Source organism: Zea mays, chromosome 3, assembly GCF_902167145.1.
Source record: "Zea mays cultivar B73 chromosome 3, Zm-B73-REFERENCE-NAM-5.0, whole genome shotgun sequence".
NCBI lineage: Eukaryota > Viridiplantae > Streptophyta > Magnoliopsida > Poales > Poaceae > Zea > Zea mays.
Genome location: NC_050098.1, coordinates 28,132,305 through 28,152,665, shown reverse-complemented (window position 1 = coordinate 28,152,665; position 20,361 = coordinate 28,132,305). Strand labels below are relative to the sequence as shown.

The 20,361-nt window shown below is 42.2% G+C and overlaps 1 protein-coding gene and 1 pseudogene across 1 annotated transcript; both read left to right on the top strand.

Annotated features, from left to right (window-relative positions):
- Window positions 1-4,729: 4,729 nt before the first annotated feature.
- Window positions 4,730-5,870, top strand: LOC103651843 (ornithine carbamoyltransferase, chloroplastic). Its single transcript, XM_020550676.1, has 3 exons — window positions 4,730-4,848; window positions 4,942-5,217; window positions 5,507-5,870. Exons 1-3 carry the CDS (start codon window positions 4,795-4,797, stop codon window positions 5,540-5,542), a joined length of 366 nt encoding a protein of 121 aa, XP_020406265.1. The 5' UTR covers window positions 4,730-4,794; the 3' UTR covers window positions 5,543-5,870.
- Window positions 5,552-10,319, top strand: LOC103651842 (lysosomal Pro-X carboxypeptidase-like; annotated as a pseudogene).
- The last annotated feature ends 10,042 nt before the right edge of the window (window positions 10,320-20,361 follow it).

Genomic DNA, 20,361 nt, shown 5'->3' with positions numbered 1-20,361 from the left:
CGTGGGAGTTTCCATTGCATGCGTGCAAATTACGAACAACATAAATCAAGGAATTGCCTTTCCAATGTGCATGCAGTAAACTGATATACGAACTCTGTGTTAAAGCATAAAATCGTACAGTTTTTAACGTAAATAATACATGTGGTAGGCATAAAACACAATAAACGAAAAGAAAAATGCGCCAGATCGGAGGATGTCACGCGCGATCATCGCTGCGCGCATCTCGCCCCTTCCGTGACGTCGCTCGCTCGAACATCGCGCTTCATGCGTCGTCGTCGCTACTCGCACGTCGACGGGCGTCGCTTGCTCGCCGGCCTTGGAAGTGCCGCCTCCTCTGGGCTTCGGGGACGCCGCCGCTTGCCCGCACAAGGGCCTCGCTGCGGATCGAGGAACCTCCGCCACCGCGCGTCGAGGTAATGGAGTTGCGGCCACCGGCCTGGGATCCGCCGCCGCCGCACAAGGGCGCTGCCGCCGCTCGCCCTCTGGATCGGGGGCCGCCACCGCCGGCCTGGGAACCGCCGCCACCGCATGTTGAGGTCAGGGAGCCACGGCGGGGCGTGAAAAACTGAACCCTAGCACTCCGGGTCCTGTTTTATAGACGTCCGAATGTGGTCTTGCTCGACCGGATTGCACTGTTTGGCCCGGGCTTCCTTTAGTTATTGGAAGCCCAGGGCTCCTAATATACAATCTATATATATATATACCGCCAGATCCTACTAGGTCGCGCACGAGATTTTATTATATCCTAGTGATTGCGGTGATTTGTGGGAGCGGTCGCAGAAAAGAAAATAGCTTGAACGTGATTTCTGGGCGTGGAATCAAAAAGAGGTATAAATACTTGTTGCAGATGTCGTAAATAGTTATACAGAATGACTTAAAAATTAAGTGCACCGTAGGAAAAATAAAAATCTCTCCCAAATCAGTTATGATTAATACGTGGGTCCACCCCTAATGCAAGCACGTGTATTAAAATCTCATGGTGCGTAACTTATTCAACTCATCATGTTTGGGAAAAAAATCTTATTTAAATGTTTTATTTCCTCTATCTATACTACTATTAAGGCTGTAAGGGGTAGGCTGCCTTCCCTGGTTCTGCCTTCAGCCAATCTGCACCGTCCATCTATATACGTCAAATCATCACCGTCCGTCCCGTCGCCTCCGCTTCAAGCCTCCTCTGTCCATCGATCGCAACTGCTCCACTCTCCCGGCTCCCCGCAGCCCCACGTCGGCCCATCCCTCGTTCCCCCCTGCTCCGCAAGCGAGCGCGGGCCGTGTGGGTCGTGACCACTTCCACCACCTCCTCCACTCCCCAACCGCCGCCGCCGCCTTATTACTCGGCCGCACCTGCCTCGCCGCCCCGGTCCATAAGAGTCCATCCTCCCTCTAGCTAGCACTAATTGTCCATCCAGTCTCACAGTCAAGCTCCCTGACCACCAGCGCGCCTCGAGCTCGAGCTTCTCTCCTGACAGCGTGCTGGTCGCTTCAATGGCATCTCGGGCGCCCCTGCCGGGCTCGCCGGCCTCGATCCCCATCCTCATCCTCTCCTTCTTCCAAGGTACGTACGTGGTGGCTCTGATTCATTTTCCGGTAGCGCGTGCCTGGTGTTCTTTCCCTTCTGCTAGTATCAATCGATCCCGCCTGTTCGGATTCGTGGGGGAGGAAGTGCAAGTGTGACTGAACCGGTGTCCGTTTCCGGTGCGGTGCTCACGTCCGTCGCGCAGGGTCGGTATGCGGCATCACGTTCACCTTCACCAACCGCTGCGGCGACACGGTGTGGCCGGGCCTGCTGTCCGGCTCGAGGACGCCGCCGCTGGAGACCACGGGCTTCGCGCTCGCGCCGGGGCAGTCACGCTCTCTGTACGCGCCGCAGGGGTGGTCGGGCCGCTTCTGGGGCCACTCCGGCTGCACCTTTGATGCCTCCGGCAAGGGGTCCTGCGCCACGGGCGACCGCGGCTCCGGCGAGGTCAACATCAGCATCACTCCGCCTAGTGCATGGTAACATTAGAGATGCAAAATCTTGGATCAGATGGTGGATGTTATGCTTCTCAATGCATAGAGATATTGCGGTGCAAAAACTTAGAGGAGATGGTGGACGGAGTGATGCTGCCCACTCCACAGGAACACTACTGATACGAGAACTTAAAACAAATGGTGGACAACATGATGCGGTCCAGTGCATATCAAGTCTACATGTGCAAAAGCTTAGAGAAAATCAAATCAAGCTTTATGGGTCCTCGTCCTTCCTAGAATCTATTGTAGATGACACAAGAGGTGATTTTACTCACTACACAATAGGCTGCAATGGCATAAAGCTCAGTGCACAACAACATTGCTAAGATAGGAGTTTCAAGCTGCACGTGATAGCATGCAAGAGGTTATGGTGAGAAATTCAGTTGAAGCTACCACATCCTTGACAAGTACACAACAAGGGAGACACATGAGAACTGGATTATTCAATGTGTCAACTGTGACACCATTTCCCCGGCAATTTTGGTAAGTTGGAGAGAAAGTTGTAGATTATGGATTAGCTTCTCAAATTGCTCTCAATTGTATTTTCTAAACCTTCCTTTTCAAGCTCATCAGTCTATTTATCATCAAACCTATAAAAATAAAGCAAATATATCAGTCATGTTTAAAGCCCACATTGTTCTAGGCTAAGGAGGATTGCCCTTCACCTTCCATACATTGTTGATCTCACCACTTATGTGAGAACCTCACGTCAACCAAATCATGAATTCATAAAAGGAGCGTATGAATTATGTATAAATGGAATTACAGATCTCACCACATATGTGATGATTTGTTGATTAGATGTACATGCTGGTGTTTCAAAACTACACTGAAAACTGGAGTATGAACAAAAGCTTTTCAACTGTTGGATTTTTTGCGTGGGTGTGGATTGACATTTTTTATAATTTATTACGTCTGACCAACCCCATGAAGCTTTAGGACACTCTACTACGTCGTCTTGCTCGTTGGCAGCAAGAATAAGAGGAAGTAAATTATGAGCTAAATATGATGTAGTGATTGTGAAACAAATGCGTAGCTCAACATGTGAACTTATTGTTTTCACTAATAGTCATAGTATTATATATCATTTCACTTGTTGCTTCTGCAATTGTGGCATGCTTCAACCGCTGTTCAAAATTTATGTGATGGTTCAGTGGCTCATGTCCTGTGAGTGAAATTAATAAAAGTTCTATATTAACTTTGTTTTTAGTGTGATATTTGATAGTACATTTGTTACTTGCTGTAGAGTAAGCAAATAGCACTAGTCTGCTTCTAAAAAGAAGTTATTGGCTACACAATAGTTGCTTTGATATTCCCTTTTTTAATGTACTCACTATGTCTGGAACTTGTTAATCAGATCTTGCCACGTCAAGGTCTTCTCCGAGTGAGTGAATTCACATTGATAGAGATTGGGCATTTCGTGGACCTAGAGGACAAATCACATCCAAAATTCGTTGATGTGGCTCCTATCAAGTGCACCATGTTCCCCTCGTCAAGAATCAAGAGTTTGATGCTGCCGCCAAAGAGATCACCAAGGCATTAACAACTGTTGGTATCTCCCATATTATTGACACTACTGGTATGTGCGTTACGATCTTAAATAGTCTAGTCTGTACAACCTAGGCTGGATGGACTACATATGCAAGCTTAATCTTGTGTTTGTTCTCTTGCAGCAATTTCTATTGGGAGGAGATATGAGAGGACCGATGAGATTGGTGTTCCATTTGTTGTGGCAATGGATTCAACAAATGTGACAATCCGAGAGAGGGATGACAAGGAGCAGATCCGTGTGGACATCAACGAGGTGGCGTCCATGGTGAAGTAGCTGATAGAAGGCCAAAGCACCTGTGCAGATGTTTTTGCAAAGCATACTGCCCATATATAAATAGACATGGTATGTCGTCTCTTTTTAAACATGTGCTTACCTAATGAATCAATGGCACATGGTGTACACAATTCTTAAAAGTTTTATAGCCTATATTGAAATTGAATTCTTTATAATATGATTGTGTGTCGTGATGTTGCTAGAGTACTTTTCTGGCTATAATGACATCATTATGGCTAGGGTCTTTGCTCACCAAGTATGGTCATGAGTTGCATAATTAAGATTTCTTTTATATGGTCTTTTTACCAACATAACCAACAACGTCACATAACCTGGATCATTTTTCTTTTTACATAATTGATCTGCCTTCTCTGTGCTGCTTAAGCACAACAATCGGATATCATTCTCAAAACTACAAGCACTATAGTCATTAGTTAAAGTAAAAATTTGTTAGTGGGAATATATTATTATGAAACAACAACTTCAATTTGGTATTTATTTAACTGAAACAGTAAGTGTGTTTAATTCTAATAAACCAACTTGGGTCCTGATATGTATATGGATGTGTGGTGTTTTTGAACTGATATCATCATCTTGGCAGTTTTCTTTAGTGTTTTCTTGGTTTGTTTGTGTTCTATCTGATATGAAGATCAAACTCGTTTTATCTGGATGTAAACAAATAATTGGTGTTTTGAGTTGATATCTTGCCTCAAGATCATGTTTGTTTAGTTGTCTTGGATATTGTTACTTTATGTTCATAGTTCATAATTTATCGCTGTCATTTGTCCTTCTCATATTGATGTTAGGTAGTTCCAGTTGGTTTTGATTCCTTTTGTTTCCATCCAAACATTGTCTCCTAACTTCTCATATGGTTTTGGTAGGATATTTTGGACTTGGCAAAATATGCATATGTACCTGTCATAAATGGTCTCACTGACTATAACCATCCATGCCAGATAATGGCTGATGCACTTACTATGCTTGAGCAGATTGGTCGTATTGAAAACACTAAGGTAGACTCATAACACTGAATTATCTGCATTTGACCTGTGTCTAATTTTGAGTTTCTGGGTTGTAACCAATTGTCTTCTTCGATTGCGTTGTAGGTTGTCTATGTTGGAGATGGGAACAACATTGTGCACTCATGGCTGTTATTGGCTGATGTGCTTCCTTTTCACTTTGTATGTGCTTGTCCTAAGGGATTTGAGCCTGATGCACACACAGTGGAGATGGCCAGGGGTGCTGGAATCAGTAAGATTGAAATAACAAACAGTCCCAGGGAAGCAGTTAAGGGAGCAGACGTTGTGTACACAGATGTTTGGGCCAGTATGGGACAAAAGGAAGAAGTTGATTATAGAAAACAGAAGTTCCAGGGATTCACGGTATGTTTGTTTTTCACACTTTCTAGATTCTGCGTGTACTCCAAGTACATATACATAACATAAGCCCGTGAGGCGATTGAGTTACAAATAGAGAAATTATCGTATATGTTCTGACCTTCATATGATTCAAGATACTGTCTTTATCTCAAATCATAATTGTGGTGTTCAAGTGGCAGTGAAACTGTATAAGCAACCGTTGCTCAATGTCTTATTTCTGTGTTTTTCAGTCGTAATTACAGCTTACATTGTTAGCCTTCAGCTAACACTTCTATTTTATCCTATATTGCAAGTGGATGAAACCCTGATGGAGATTGCTGGCCCATAGGCCTACCTTATGCACTGTTTGCTTGCAGAGAGAGGAGTGGAGGTGACTGATGGCGCCATTGAGGCTCCCAACTCAATCGTGTTCCCCCAGGTTGAGAACAGAATGCACGCTCAGAACGCCATCATGCTTCACGTGCTCGGTGCTTAACTCTCCTATTGCACACCAGTGACATGCTGCTCTTAGATTATTGGGCATTGCTGTCTTGCTGAAGCATTGAGGCTGTTTTGGCTTTAGGGCATATATGAGAGCTTAGTTCAGACGAACTGTTTAGTAAGGTGATAACGGTTCTTCAGGGTGGGAGTTTGTTGTGCTGTAAAGGTTTGGTAACCTGGATAAAAATAAACTTATGTGTTAGTTTCATTCGAGAATCGTGACAATTTTAACTTTGAAAGGCACGTTTGGCCGAGACCCTGGATCAGTTTTGTCTGGCTCCATCCTTTCTTGACTGCACCACTGCACCTGCCTTCTCTTTTTGCCGCATCAGGTTGGAGTTTTGGAAGGGTCTGGTTGGAGTTCGGTGTGTTTGGTTGGTAGATATAGGATGCATCGTATATCCTGGTGGAGCGGATGCATATTTCATAAAATCTGAGATGTTTGGTTGCTTATATGCCAAATCTGAAAGGCTCTCACACTTGAAAACATCTCAGACAAAGTGTAAGAGTGTCTTCAGCAGTTCCTCCTAAATTTCTCTTTGTATATCCCACTTTTGTGTCACATCGTTAACATTTCATCCTAATTTTTTTTCATTTCTCACAACGGTTCTCTCTAAATATTTCTCTTACTATAACCATAAAATATCGTTTTCTATCCATACTTTTCATCCATTATAAATTTTTCCAACTAATAAATACTGACAACCACGTAGATGGGTCGGCTGCCGCTACCCTGCCTCTAGCGGTTCACTGTGCAACACGGTTAAGGACTGCTTGGGAACTTTGTTTCTCAAAACTACAGTTTAATGTATGCCATAACATAACTATGATATATTTTACATCAGTTCAACTCAACACCTAGTTGGAGACATAGTATTTTAGTCTCTACTACTACTTAAGATGCTATTGTAGGCGTACACAATCTTTTGGTGCACGGTTCTGTCGATACGCCATCAACGCGCACACGGCCATCAAGGAAGGTTGTCGCGCCGCGGATCCCCCACCCTCCTCCCCCTCTGCTCCCCGCCATCAACGCGCACGCGTCTCATCGAGCCGCAGATCCCCCACCCTCCTCCCCCTCTGCACGCCGCCCGTGGTTGGACCACTTCAGCTTTCCAGGGGTCGGGGACGAGGACAAGGCGGTAGTGTTCTTCTAGCAGCGGTACCTGGTAGGCCACGGCGGTGGATGAGATGGACCCGGTGGCCCCATCTTCTTCTACTGCGGCAACAAGGGCGACATCGCCTGGTTCGCCGCCAACTCCGGCCTCATCTGGGATGCCGACCCACGCTTCGCCGCCTGAGGCAATCGTTCTTCCGCGGCCTCACTCGTCTCGTACTCGTATCTCTTCTTCGTTTTAAAAACATTCCGTTTGAAACGCTATATTGTTTATGGTGCGAGCGATGGTCGCTCGCTTGTGTGCTGCAGCATCGCTACTACGGAGAGTCCATGCCTTTCGGTAGCAAAGCCAAGGCGTACAGTGACTCCAAGTCCCCGACGTATCTCATGGCCAAGCAGGCGCTTGCTGACTTTGTTGTGCTGCTCACTGACCTCAAGAGGAACCTATCGGCAGAGGGTAGCCCCGTTGTGCTCTTTGGGGGCTCATATGGTGGAAGTAAGAGCCGTCTTCGACTCCATTATTTCAATGCCAACCTGCATTCCAATTTTATTTTCTTGGTTCTGATATGATAGTGGCTTAACACTCATTGTGATTGAAATTTGAATCATGTGCTGCTACTAATGTCATTGATTGTGTAGTGCTAGCTGCTTGGATGAGACTCAAATATCCCCATATTGCTATTGGGGTCTTGCATCATCAGCTTCGATCCTACAGTTTGAGGACATTGTTCCTTCTACTATATTCTATGATCTCGTATCTGATGATTTTAGGGTGTGTATTTTACTGCCTTGTGCCTTTTTTGTTGTTTCTATCATTCTTTATCAACCGTTCGACTAATCTGACACAATTTTTTTCTGTGTTGTGTTTAGAGGAGAAGTTTAAGCTGTTTTTTTACAATAAAAGACTCCTGGAAAGAATTAGATGACCAAGCAAACGAGCAAGATGGTCTTCTGAAACTAAGTAAAACGTTCCACCTTTGCCAATGAGTCATCTCCATAAACTATTCATTCTTTGCCTTTTACACTGAGCTCTTCTTAATAGTAGTTTGCATTTTTTGGCAGGACCCTGAAAACAAGTGGAGACCTTTCAGATTGGTTGAGCTCAGCGTACAGTTATCTGGCCATGGTGGATTACCCACTTCCATTAGAATTTCTCAGGCCTTTGCCAGCCAATCCTATTAAAGAAGTTAGTCCTTAAACATCAATTTCCATACATCGTACTGCACATTTCTGTGTATTCTTCTGCTCAAAGAAAAAGGACGGACCCAGTGCTGGCAGCTCCCACATCACTGGAGTATGGGGAAAGAATAACCGATTAAGCGAGGCAAGTCTTATCCCTACATTTTTGCAGAGAGGCTGCATTGAACACAAAACCTTTGGCTTAGTGAAAAGGTTTCTCACCACTGTGTCAGACCTGTCCTTCATGTTTCTGCTGAAAACAATAATAAATAAGTAACTTTCAGTAACATTCCTGAATATGTTACTATTCCATTGCATTGTTCACAACATCATGTCCCAATAGGCCAATAATCGTGACATGTCAACATTGCAATCATGAGAACCGTGTTCTTGTGAGCTACCTTTTACATTCTGTAGGCATCATGTGTTTTATTAATACTACGTACCATTGCTTACTAGATTGTCCTTTCTCTGTTTCAGGTATGCGGAAATATCGACAGTCAACCTAAGGGCACTGGTACTCTGGAACGTATATATGCAGGAGTAAATGTATATTACAATTATACTGACATTGTTGACTGCTTTGATCTAAATGATGATCCCCATGGAATGGGTGGATGGGACTGACAGGTCCTGAAACAACAGTTTTTAATATGTTTCTATGCAATGGTTTCCTTTGATAGGGTGTGCTACTATATTGTGTGCCTTATGGTTCATTCTTGCTTAAAACAGGCTTGTACCGAGATGGTAATGCCAATGTCTTACAGTGAACAGAGGAGCATGTATCCACCATATAAATTTGACTGTGCTTCCTATGATGAGGATTGCATCAAAAGCTATGGTGTCAAGCCAAGGCCTCAGTGGGTTACAACAGAATTTGGTGGGCATGTAAGCTATTGTCACGTTCAGGGGTTCAAGTACTATGATATCATTGAGCAAACAGGCTCTTTTGATTTTCTTCCCAGCTTGTTTATAATAACAATTAGGGTTTTTACAAATCAACGTATTTTATCATATTGATTCCGTAGCAAAGCACGGGCATATACCTAGTAAATATAGAATCACTCCAACAACCATATAGCTAGGCTCGTTAGAACCAGTTTATGATATATACTGATACTAATTACGTTACACGATGTAGTTATTTATGCAATGCGGTACACTACGTAAAAAAATCATTTTCTGCTTCATGTGTACAAATTTAGAATGACATGAATGTACGATGAAAGAAAATTGGATTGGCATGCATGGATAAAAAAGAATCTTATTTAAATGCTTTATTTTCCTACATAAATATTGGATCGCTCCAACAGCCATGCAGCTGGGCTCGTTAGAACAAGTTTATGCTTCATACTAATACTAATTATACTATTTATGCAATGTAGTACACTGCGTAAAAATCTGGCATATCGTTCACTAGTGGACGCATCTCCATGTTGAAGTGTAAAAACTTCAGTTTTGAGCGTAAAATCCGTAGTTATGAGTGTAAAATACCGATCCAACGTGAAAGTTGTTGATAACATATTGATGTTGGCATAGATATATATACAAAGTGACATAAAAATATGTACGCGATTGTATGTCGTACCTCCACGAGGAACATGCATTCAAGCACGTCCACCACTAGACGCATGCTTGGGAGATCTGAACACTATGGCAAGCACTAGACACATGCATGTGATTCTTATTTTTATGTAGATCCGAAAATTATGACTGATCATGAGAGTTTCCATTGCATGCACACAAATTTTGAATGACATTTTCGTTCCCACAACATACACACAAAAGTTGGATGACTGATATCGCGTAAAGTATAAATTGTTACATAAAGTTGCATAGATATCTACACCATACATCATAATTAATGAAAAAATTAGTATGGGCTCAACCAACAGCCGCATGCATAAACAAATGATTGGACAGAGTCGTCGTCAGAGGACGCCGGCGAGGCCACCGGATTGCAGGATTTGGTCATCGAAGGACGCAGGAGCCACCCACGCCTCGTGTGGCCGCCATCACTGGAGACAACCGCCCCTCACGCAACCACCGGAGCCACCCACGTCTCCCGTGGCCGCCGCTGCCACTGCCGAAGCCACCCACGTCTCCCGTGGCCGCCACCGCCGCTGCCGAAGCCTACCGCGCCGTGCGCAACCGTCGTCGCCACCGGGCCTGGGATGCGCCGCCGCAGCTCGTTTGCCTCGGGAGCGTCGTTGCTCGGTTTTGGGGAACACCGTCGCTGGTTGCCTGCCTCGGGACACCACCGTCGCTCGCCCCCGGTATCGCCGCCGCTTGCACGTCTGATGGAACCGCCATCGCCGCTAAAACCTAATCACAGACAACCTGGGGGTGTTTTTATAGCCGCCCGAATCTGGTGCGGCTGAACCGGATGGCACCGTTGAGCCATGTCATCCTCTAGTTATTGGAAGCACAAGGCTTCATATATATATATTAGATTAGTTACAAACTAGACAATTGAACCAAACACTTAAATATAACCAATGATGGGCGTAGCGGTGGGCATGCGAGGCCTATGCTCCCTAGCGCTCTCGAGCCATGGAGTCTGTAGTCTCCCCTCAAATTTAAAACATACATTGTCTGTAACGGTTTAGTTTAGTCTACCCTAAATTTTTTCCTAGCTCTGTCTTCGAATATATCACCATTAGTTTTTTAAAATTTATAAATTGCAAAACTTATGATGCCAAATTCAAGCAAATAAGCCATGCTTAACATTTTAATTGTACTTACAAATTTTCATCTTGTTTAAATTTCTCTCGCCCTTTCTTTTGAATTGAGGTGAAGAGATCTAAGAATATTTTCTCGAATACGCAGAACAGCTACGTATCATTTAATTAAGAAGATAAAAAGAAGGGAAAAAGAACCCTGCAAAAGTACAACAAAACCCACACAACACAAGGGCCAACGCTAAAACCTTCTACCCTGGATCAAAGGCTTGAAGTAGAGACATGCCCTTAACTCCCGCCAAACACCAATCCAAAGCTTCCTCCTTAGCATCTAGAAGAGCTACTTGAACACAAGGAGCAACACCATCAAACACACTCCTATTCCTATGCTTACAGAGCACTCTGAAAGGGAAATAGGCTTTAAACCTCTTCCTAAATGATTTTGGTGGTTGAATGTCCAACACAAACAATTGGACTAATTAGTTTGCTCTAGATTACATGTTCTACAGGTGCCAAAGATTCAACTCAAAACCAATAAAAAGAACAAGACAGGGTTCAAAAGAAAGGAGCAAAGAGAAACCGAAGTGCTCCCTGGTATGGCGCACCGGACTGTCCGGTTTGCCACCGGACAGTGTCCGGTGCACCAGGGAGGATTGTCTTCAAACTCTTCACCTTCGGGTTTCTCAGGCGCAGCCCACTATAATTCACCGGACTGTCCAGTGCACCACCGGACAGTGTCCGGTGCTCCAGAGTGAAGCGGCTCTGAACTGGCCAGCTTCGGGAAAATGGGAGGTCGCTCCGCTAAAATTCACCGGACTGTCCGGTGTACACCGGACTGTCCGGTGTACACCGGACTGTCCGGTGTGCCAGTGGAGCAACGGTCATCTGCGCGCAACGGTCGACTCTGCAAAGTGTACAGTTGAATTCAGAGTGTCAGAGCAGAAGTCAGAGGGGCACCGGACTGTCCGGTGCTGCACCGGACTGTCCGGTGCCACATGAGGACAAAGCCTCAACGGTCGACCAGCTCCAATCTCAACGGATAGGATGACGTGGCTGGCGCACCGGACATGTCCGGTGTGCACCGGACTGTCCGGTGCACCCATCGCCAGCAGCTTCTCCAACGGCTACAAAATTGGAAGGTGGCTATAAATACCACCCCAACCGGCCACTTCAAGGTGTGGGAGCCCAAGCAACATTCCAAGTCATCTAGTTGACATACTCAAGCCCTCCCAACCACATATATTCATTGATCCATCCTATACACAAGATTTAGACCACTACAACCAACACAAGTGCCACAAAAGAGAGAGCAAGCAAAAGAGACCTACTCATTTGAGTTTAGCACTAGTGCCTTGTGAGATTCATCGAAAGATAGTGTGTGCTTCTTCTTTGTGTTCATTTGCGCGTGGAGTTTTGACTCCCATTGAACTTCCTCCAAAGTTTTGGAGGCTTGTAAAAGCTAGCAAGAGACACCAAAGATTGTGGTGGTCCTTGTGGGATCGAGAGTGATCCTTGAGAAGAAGAAGAGCTCACCGATCCTTGTGTGATCGGGGGAGAGAGGGAAAGGGTTGAAAAAGACCCGTCCTTAAGTGGACTCCTCAACGGGGACTAGGCCTTCGAGGGCCGAACCTCGGTAAAACAAATCACCCGTGTCCATTGTGTTTATTGCTTGTGATTTGTTTGTTTTCCCTTGCTCTAAGTTTTCTTGCACCTTTATTTGCAAAATATCATTTGGTGTTGCTTCAAGTTAAATTCTCATTTAGTGAAGCAACACATTGCAAGAAAGAACTTGTCCTAGTGCTCTTCTCATCTAAGGCTTCTTGCTTTATAACTTACTAGTTGAATTGATTTATCACTCCCGCATTATTTAGCAATACCCTTTTCAAGCAAGAACTTAGTTTCTATTCTCCGATATTTGTATATCTTGTTCTAACCACTAATCAAGGGATCTAGTTGGGGGATAAAGTCTCAATTTTCAGGTTCCGCCTATTCACCCCCCCCTCTAGGCGACTTTCAATTGGTATCAAAGCTAGGCACTTCATCTTGAGTCTAACAACTCGAAGTGATGGCTCGTAGAAGATCCCAAAAGAACAAGAAGACTCCTCTATCGAACGTAACTCAAAAAGAGGTAACTCTTGAAATATTATTTGATGATTGTTCCAATTATGACTCATGGTCTACTAGTGTGATAAATGCTTTTAGAACCATAGATCCACGATTAGAACAAATTATAGACAAGAGTATTTTTTTCCTCTAATTTCAATGGAAAAATTAATTCCGAGGAGGATCAAAGATGTTATCGCTTAAACTATCTAGCTTTTGACATCTTAACTAATTCTATTAGCAAAGAAGATTATCGTGCCTTCATATCAAATTATAACGAATCAATCCATGATGCGCATGATATTTGGACTAGAATTAAAAGCAAATTTAATAAGTCCAAACATGATAGTTCATTTTGTGCTTCTACTTCCTTTAGTATTTGTGATACTAACCCTTGCAAGGAAGAAGAAGAAAATGAACGGTGGAGACCAAACGATGAATCCACCTCTCCAAAAGGTTTGTCTTCCCATTTCGATTCCCACATGTGTTGTGTGGCTAATGCAAATGATAGCGGAAGCACAAATGAGGATGAGGAGGAAGAAAGAAGCTTTGTGCAACTCTACGCTCGCCTAAGCCAAGAAGATAAGGCGGTCATGCTCAAGCTTCTAGAAAGAGCGAGAGAGCAAGGCGAAGCTCGTCAAAGGTTAGAAAGTATTCTATCCATGAAGATGCAATGCTTTGACGAGTTGACTAAAGAACATGAGGAGCTAAAGTGCTCTCATGTTGATTTGGTCCAAAGGTATGAAACTATTTCAATTGAGCAAGATAGCGCTTTACATTGTATCGCTCAATTAGTAAATAAGAATACCTTGCTTAAGGACCAAGTGGAAAAGCTAAAAATTGAAAATCTAGCTTTTCAAGAAAAATATGATATGCTCCTATGCTCTCATGAAAATCTTAGAGATAATCATATCATATTAAACATTGCTCATGAGGTTGTGATAGAAAATTTAAAATCCCAACAACCTCACTCATGCACATGTATTCAAATTGATACTATATTACCATGTGCTAATGCTTGTTGTCCGTCGGCAAGCAAATCTTCCTTTGAGCTAGAATTTGCAGGAACAAACGATGATTCATATCAAAAGCTCAAGGAAGAAAATGAGAGGCTGAAGATGAGCTTGACACAACTAAAAGGGAAGTGCATTGCTCAACCTTCTCAAGATAATCGTGACCACATGGTGAAGAAGCTTGAGACGGGAACAACCGTGGCATGCACTAAAACCCTTGAGGAAAATGTCAAGGATTTAAGGATTGCCAAGAGGAAGAAGCAAAAGATGAAATTCAATACATTCTCCAAAAGCCTCAACCACGCCTCTACAAAAGGTAACATCCAAGGTAATGATCAAGCCACACTTCACATTAAGAGGTGTAGTGAATGCTTTGAAAAGGGGCACTTGATTAGGTCATGTCCCTACATTAAAAATGGCTTGATTATTAACAAGGATGATAGACTTTGTTTTAAATGCTCTAAGAAGGGACACTTGCTTAGATCTTGTCCCCATTTAAAACAAAAAGGCATAGGGTTAGAAAAGAAAGTTTTTACTAACCATGTAGCAAGCAACAAACAAGGAAAGAAGAAAACTTCAAAACTTGAAAAACGCCTATGCTACACATGCCGAAAGAAGGGACATCAATGCAAGGATTGTCCCATTGGTAACAATTCCACTCCTAGCTTGTCAATTAATTCTCATGTAACTAGGCAACCCAAAATTGCAACTTGTGCTAGAAAGATAATAAGTTTACCTAGTGCTAACACAAAGAACTTTTGGGTTCCTAGATCTTTGTTGACTAACCGTGATGGACCCATCAAGCGATGGGTACCAAAATATGCTTGACAAGCTTTGCAGAAAGAAGGAGATGATATGAAGTCTTTGGGGTGCTTGAGAGAGTTCATTCAATTCTTATCAACTCAAGCCATCAATCTTCAATGATCTATATACATGATTGACCCAAGGTTATTTTTCAAATTGCTGTGTCTTAAACTCATATCATCTCGAGGAAGATATTATATGTTGTAGGAAGTGAACAAATTATCCTATGCCGAAAAGTCAAAGCCTACAATATGGAGGAATGCCAAAGGATGGTAACATCTATGCTTTTAAGTGCAAGTGTCTTAACTTATCATTTCTCATGTGTCTTGTGTAGTCACATAGATAAAGGAAGCACTTAAGATATTTTTAAATTTACGTCACCATTCTTTGAAGAAATTCCTCCCATATGGTAGATTGCATATTCTTCATTTCTATATTATGACAATCTACATGCTTTAAAATTGTTGCTATTTCCCATGGCAAGGTTTACACTAATTATTCTATTATTGCCTTGTTCTAGATATAGAGAGATATTTCATATTCTTAAAAGAATAAAGTGTCATGTAAGGAATTCAAATACTTAGGACACTTATAAAAGGAAAATTCTCTCTATAGCTAGAAAAGTGAGACTAATGTTTTTATCTAAGTAATTTAAGTAGTCTCACTCATAAGAATAAATTTCTCTTTGGGGATGCGTAATTTATCATGTCAAGAAAAATCAATCCAATAATTTATGTTGTATGTTTTATTGCTTAAATTGGATATGATTCCTCTTCATTTATCACTCTCCATGTTATGGATTAGATTTATTCCCATAGTATCAAGAATTTAACCATGCTTGTTTTATGAGTTAAAACTTAGCATACTTATTGGAATAATCTAGTTCATATTATAAAGTTTCCATGCTTTAGTAATCCACTTTTCATTCCTTATCAAAATGATTACAAAAAAAAGGGAAACTAGTGCTTGTGCTGCTTTTAACATTTCTCTTGAGTCTACTTATGAAAATCTACAAGAGAGTAAGTGCAAGGTTAAAGCCACAAGCCTCAAAGGGTACTCTTCACCAAAAAGGAAGAAAGGTAAAAGCAAAGGTATGGGAACTCATCTCTTTGATATAGTTCCCTTCAATGGTCATTCTTGAAGAATAGATTCTTTGGAGGACTAAATTTGTCTTGATGTGCATTCAATCACATTCTCATAAATGCACTTATCCATTAGAATCTATTTCATACCTTTGTTATAAATGTTCTCATATTAACTTGCTTTTAAGTAATAATTAATAAAATTCAATATGAAGAAGCAAAATCCTATGTTTGATCAAATAGTTAAATAGTGCATATTCCTTTTTAGTAATAAGCACAAATGTTAAGGATTTTACTTCATGTCTGTGTGACTTGTGGATGATGAATCATGTATGTTAATTATCTAAAGTAATCATCTTTCACCATATACTCCCTTGCGCTATTAACATCTCTCTTGAGTATTTTCAATGAGCTTGGAAGGAAAAAGAGACAACTACAAAGGGAGGACACTCAAAATGAAAAAGGAAGAACATCAAGGACAATAACACCTACTTGGACAATAAGGTCTTCACAACAATCGATGGTGTGGTTGTAAGCATTCCAAATCCTTTTCATTATGGAATTACCAGGCTTAAGTTGATTATGGCAAATTTTATAAGTCTCGATCAAGGTGTGTAATGGGTCTCCCTTTGTGCCTTTAAAGGTGAATGCATCAAAATCAATTCTTTCAATTGGTATCAAAGCATGAGAATAAGTTCTTGATGCATATCTTTAGGGGAGTTCATTCTTATATTTTGATTATGTTGAGACTATTGCTTTATCTTAGTAATTTCATATAGTCTCTTGCATGAGAATAAGTTTCTCATATAGTATGCTACTCCGCATCAATCCAACTTGTTAAAATAATGTCGCCTTTATCAAGGATTGTTGCTTTCATTGCTAAAGTAGCATGGATGCATATCTTTAGGGGAGTTCATTCTTATATTTTGATTATGTTGAGACTATTGCTTTATCTTAGTAATTTCATATAGTCTCTTGCATGAGAATAAGTTTCTCATATAGTATGCTACTCCGCATCAATCCAACTTGTTAAAATAATGTCGCCTTTATCAAGGATTGTTGCTTTGATTGCTAAAGTAGCATGCTTATTGGATTCTCCCATTTTAAGCTTAATTCATACACCAATATGTTACTCTCTTGATCACATCCATTGTTTGTTTGATCATAGAATAACATCAAATGACACTTAGTGCCTCATACTCCTTCAAATCGATATCTCTCTTGATATGCACTAGGTTAAAAGGAGAATTCATGATTCATTTATGCAATTTGTGATCCACTTGATATATGTTAACCATGTCTTAGAAAAAGGATCACTAGTTGTAAGAACTCTCTCTTGTGCAAAATATTTTCACACACTGTCATTAAGCATAGGTCTTAAGCAAACAAGACCAAGGACATAAGCACAATGGAGAGAGCGTCTACAAGTAAAGGTACAAAAAGGGTAAAACTAATTCCTATCATTTACATATGTACCTAAATCTTCCTATTATATACACTCTTTGCATATCTTGTATAAAAGGAAGAGAGAGCATGTCCTTTGCATTTATCCCTGCTTCATACCTAGTTTAACCTCTTAAAATCTCACTCATGCATTATTGCATCTTTTGTTAAAACTAGATGAAGTGGTTTTATTGTCAAAGAGCTTAAAGCTTAACCTTTGTAACGAGGATAAGCTACCTTTGTTCCAAAGGTGGATGGTCCTTAAGTCTCTTTGAAATCTTTAAAGGAAAATGCTTAAAATGTTTGCAACATGCTTTCATAAGTGCATAATCTGTCATGAGCATCACACATATACTATGACACAATGCACTTCACTTTCTCTATGATATAGACTTGTTCTCATTAACCTAATTATGTGCACTTGGCATTTAAGGCCAAAATATGTAATCCTCTCAAGGCACATATTTAGGGGGAGAAATCTATATTGTATAGAACTAAGATCATGCTTAATTGACATATCTTTTGATCATATCTCTTTCATTTTGGTACAAATGCATATATCTTATTATTCTCGTACCATGACTACGACTAATATGTTTCCAAGTATATTTTATACTAAGTCGTAGATTGAAAGGGAAATGGAGTCTTCGGCGAAGACAAGGCTTCCACTCAACTCTATCGGTACTATTTATCCTTCGCCATCACTCCACACTATCTCTCCACATTGGTATAATCTTTCACTCATATATTATTTACCAAAGGGGAAGACAACTTATAGAATGGGCTCTGATGACTCCGTTTTTGGCGATTCATGCCAAAGGGGGAGAGAGTATTAGCCCAAAGCAAAAGGACCGCACCACCACCCTAGTTCAATTGAACATTTCAAATTGGTATCTGGGGAGAAAGTAGTATTTCAAAGATCAATATCTTAAAACCCTCTTGAACTCTAAGAGGAGGATTTAATCTAGGGGGAGCTTTGTTTAGTCAAAGGAAAAGCATTTGAAACAGGGGGAGAAATTTTCAAATCTTATGATTCTTTTACCTTTGACTATTTACAAAAGTCCTTGAAAAAGAATTTCCAAAACATTTGCAAAAACAAAACTTGAGGTGCAAGCATGGTCCAAAATGTTAAAAATAAAGAAAAGCATCCATGCATATCTTATGAAATGAATATTGGTTTAATTCCAAGCAATCTTTGCACCTATCTTATGCAAACTAGTTCAATTGTTCTCTTATATATTTGCTTTGGTTTATGTTGGCATCAATCACCAAAAAGGGGGAGATTGAAAGGGAAATAGGCTTTAAACCTCTTCCTAAATGATTTTGGTGGTTGAATGTCCAACACAAACAATTGGACTAATTAGTTTGCTCTAGATTACATGTTCTACAGGTGCCAAAGATTCAACTCAAAACCAATAAAAAGAACAAGACAGGGTTCAAAAGAAAGGAGCAAAGAGAAACCGAAGTGCTCCCTGGTATGGCGCACCGGACTGTCCGGTGTGCCACCGGACAGTGTCCGGTGCACCAGGGAGGATTGTCTTCAAACTCTTCACCTTCGGGTTTCTCAGGCGCAGCCCACTATAATTCACCGGACTGTCCGGTGCACCACCGGACAGTGTCCGGTGCTCAAGAGTGAAGCGGCTCTGAACTGGCCGGCTTCGGGAAAATGGGAGGTCGCTCCGCTAAAATTCACTGGACTGTCCGGTGTACACCGGACTGTCCGGTGTGCCAGCGGAGCAACGGTCATCTGCGCGCAACGGTCGACTCTGCAAAGTGTACAGTTGAATTCAGAGTGTCAGAGCAGAAGTCAGAGGGGCACCGGACTGTCCGGTGCTGCACCGGACTGTCCGGTGCCACATGAGGACAAAGCCTCCAACGGTCGACCAGCTCCAATCTCAACGGATAGGATGACGTGGCTGGCGCACCGGACATGTCCGGTGTGCACCGGACTGTCCGGTGCACCCATCGCCAGCAGCTTCTCCAACGGCTACAAAATTGGAAGGTGGCTATAAATACCACCCCAACCGGCCACTTCAAGGTGTGGGAGCCCAAGCAACATTCCAAGTCATCTAGTTGACATACTCAAGCCCTCCCAACCACATATATTCATTGATCCATCCTATACACAAGATTTAGACCACTACAACCAACACAAGTGCCACAAAAGAGAGAGCAAGCAAAAGAGAGCTACTCATTTGAGTTTAGCACTAGTGCCTTGTGAGATTCATCGAAAGATAGTGTGTGCTTCTTCTTTGTGTTCATTTGCGCGTGGAGTTTTGACTCCCATTGAACTTCCTCCAAAGTTTTGGAGGCTTGTAAAAGCTAGCAAGAGACACCAAAGATTGTGGTGGTCCTTGTGGGATTGAGAGTGATCCTTGAGAAGAAGAAGAGCTCACCGATCCTTGTGTGATCGGGGGAGAGAGGGAAAGGGTTGAAAAAGACCCGTCCTTAAGTGGACTCCTCAACGGGGACTTGGCCTTCGAGGGCCGAACCTCGGTAAAACAAACCACTCGTGTCCATTGTGTTTATTGCTTGTGATTTGTTTGTTTTCCCTTGCTCTAAGTTTTCTTGCACCTTTATTTGCTAATATCATTTGGTGTTGCTTCAAGTTAAATTCTCATTTAGTGAAGCAACACATTGCAAGAAAGAACTTGTCCTAGTGCTCTTCTCATCTAAGGCTTCTTGCTTTATAACTTACTAGTTGAATTGATTTATCACTCCCGCATTATTTAGCAATACCCTTTTCAAGCAAGAACTTAGTTTCTATTCTCCGATATTTGTATATCTTGTTCTAACCACTAATCAAGGAATCTAGTTGGGGGATAAAGTCTCAATTTTCAGGTTCCGCCTATTCACCCCCCCCCTCTAGGCGACTTTCACACTCAAACCCCTAGAATGACTAATGAATTGAAGCTGAGCACTTCGAGACTTCCACCATACTTCAAAAGAGTCTTCTTGCTGCGGCACAAGGATTTGAAGCCCCATAGCATGCAGGAGCTGAATTGTTTGGCAGAGATACAGGAAGCTAGCAAGTGCTCAATCACCTCCTCTTGTTGGTCAGGATGAGGGAGGCCACACCTAGCCAGCCGGTCTGCGGTCCATATATGAGTACCAGGGGATTCTAGCCCGAGGATAATACTTTAAGATAAGACATCATGGATCCCTTTAGGACTAGTTTGGTGACTGTTGGTGCCTTTTTGGGGGCGCCAATCAATCAATACGAACCGGCGGCGGTGCTCTCTGGT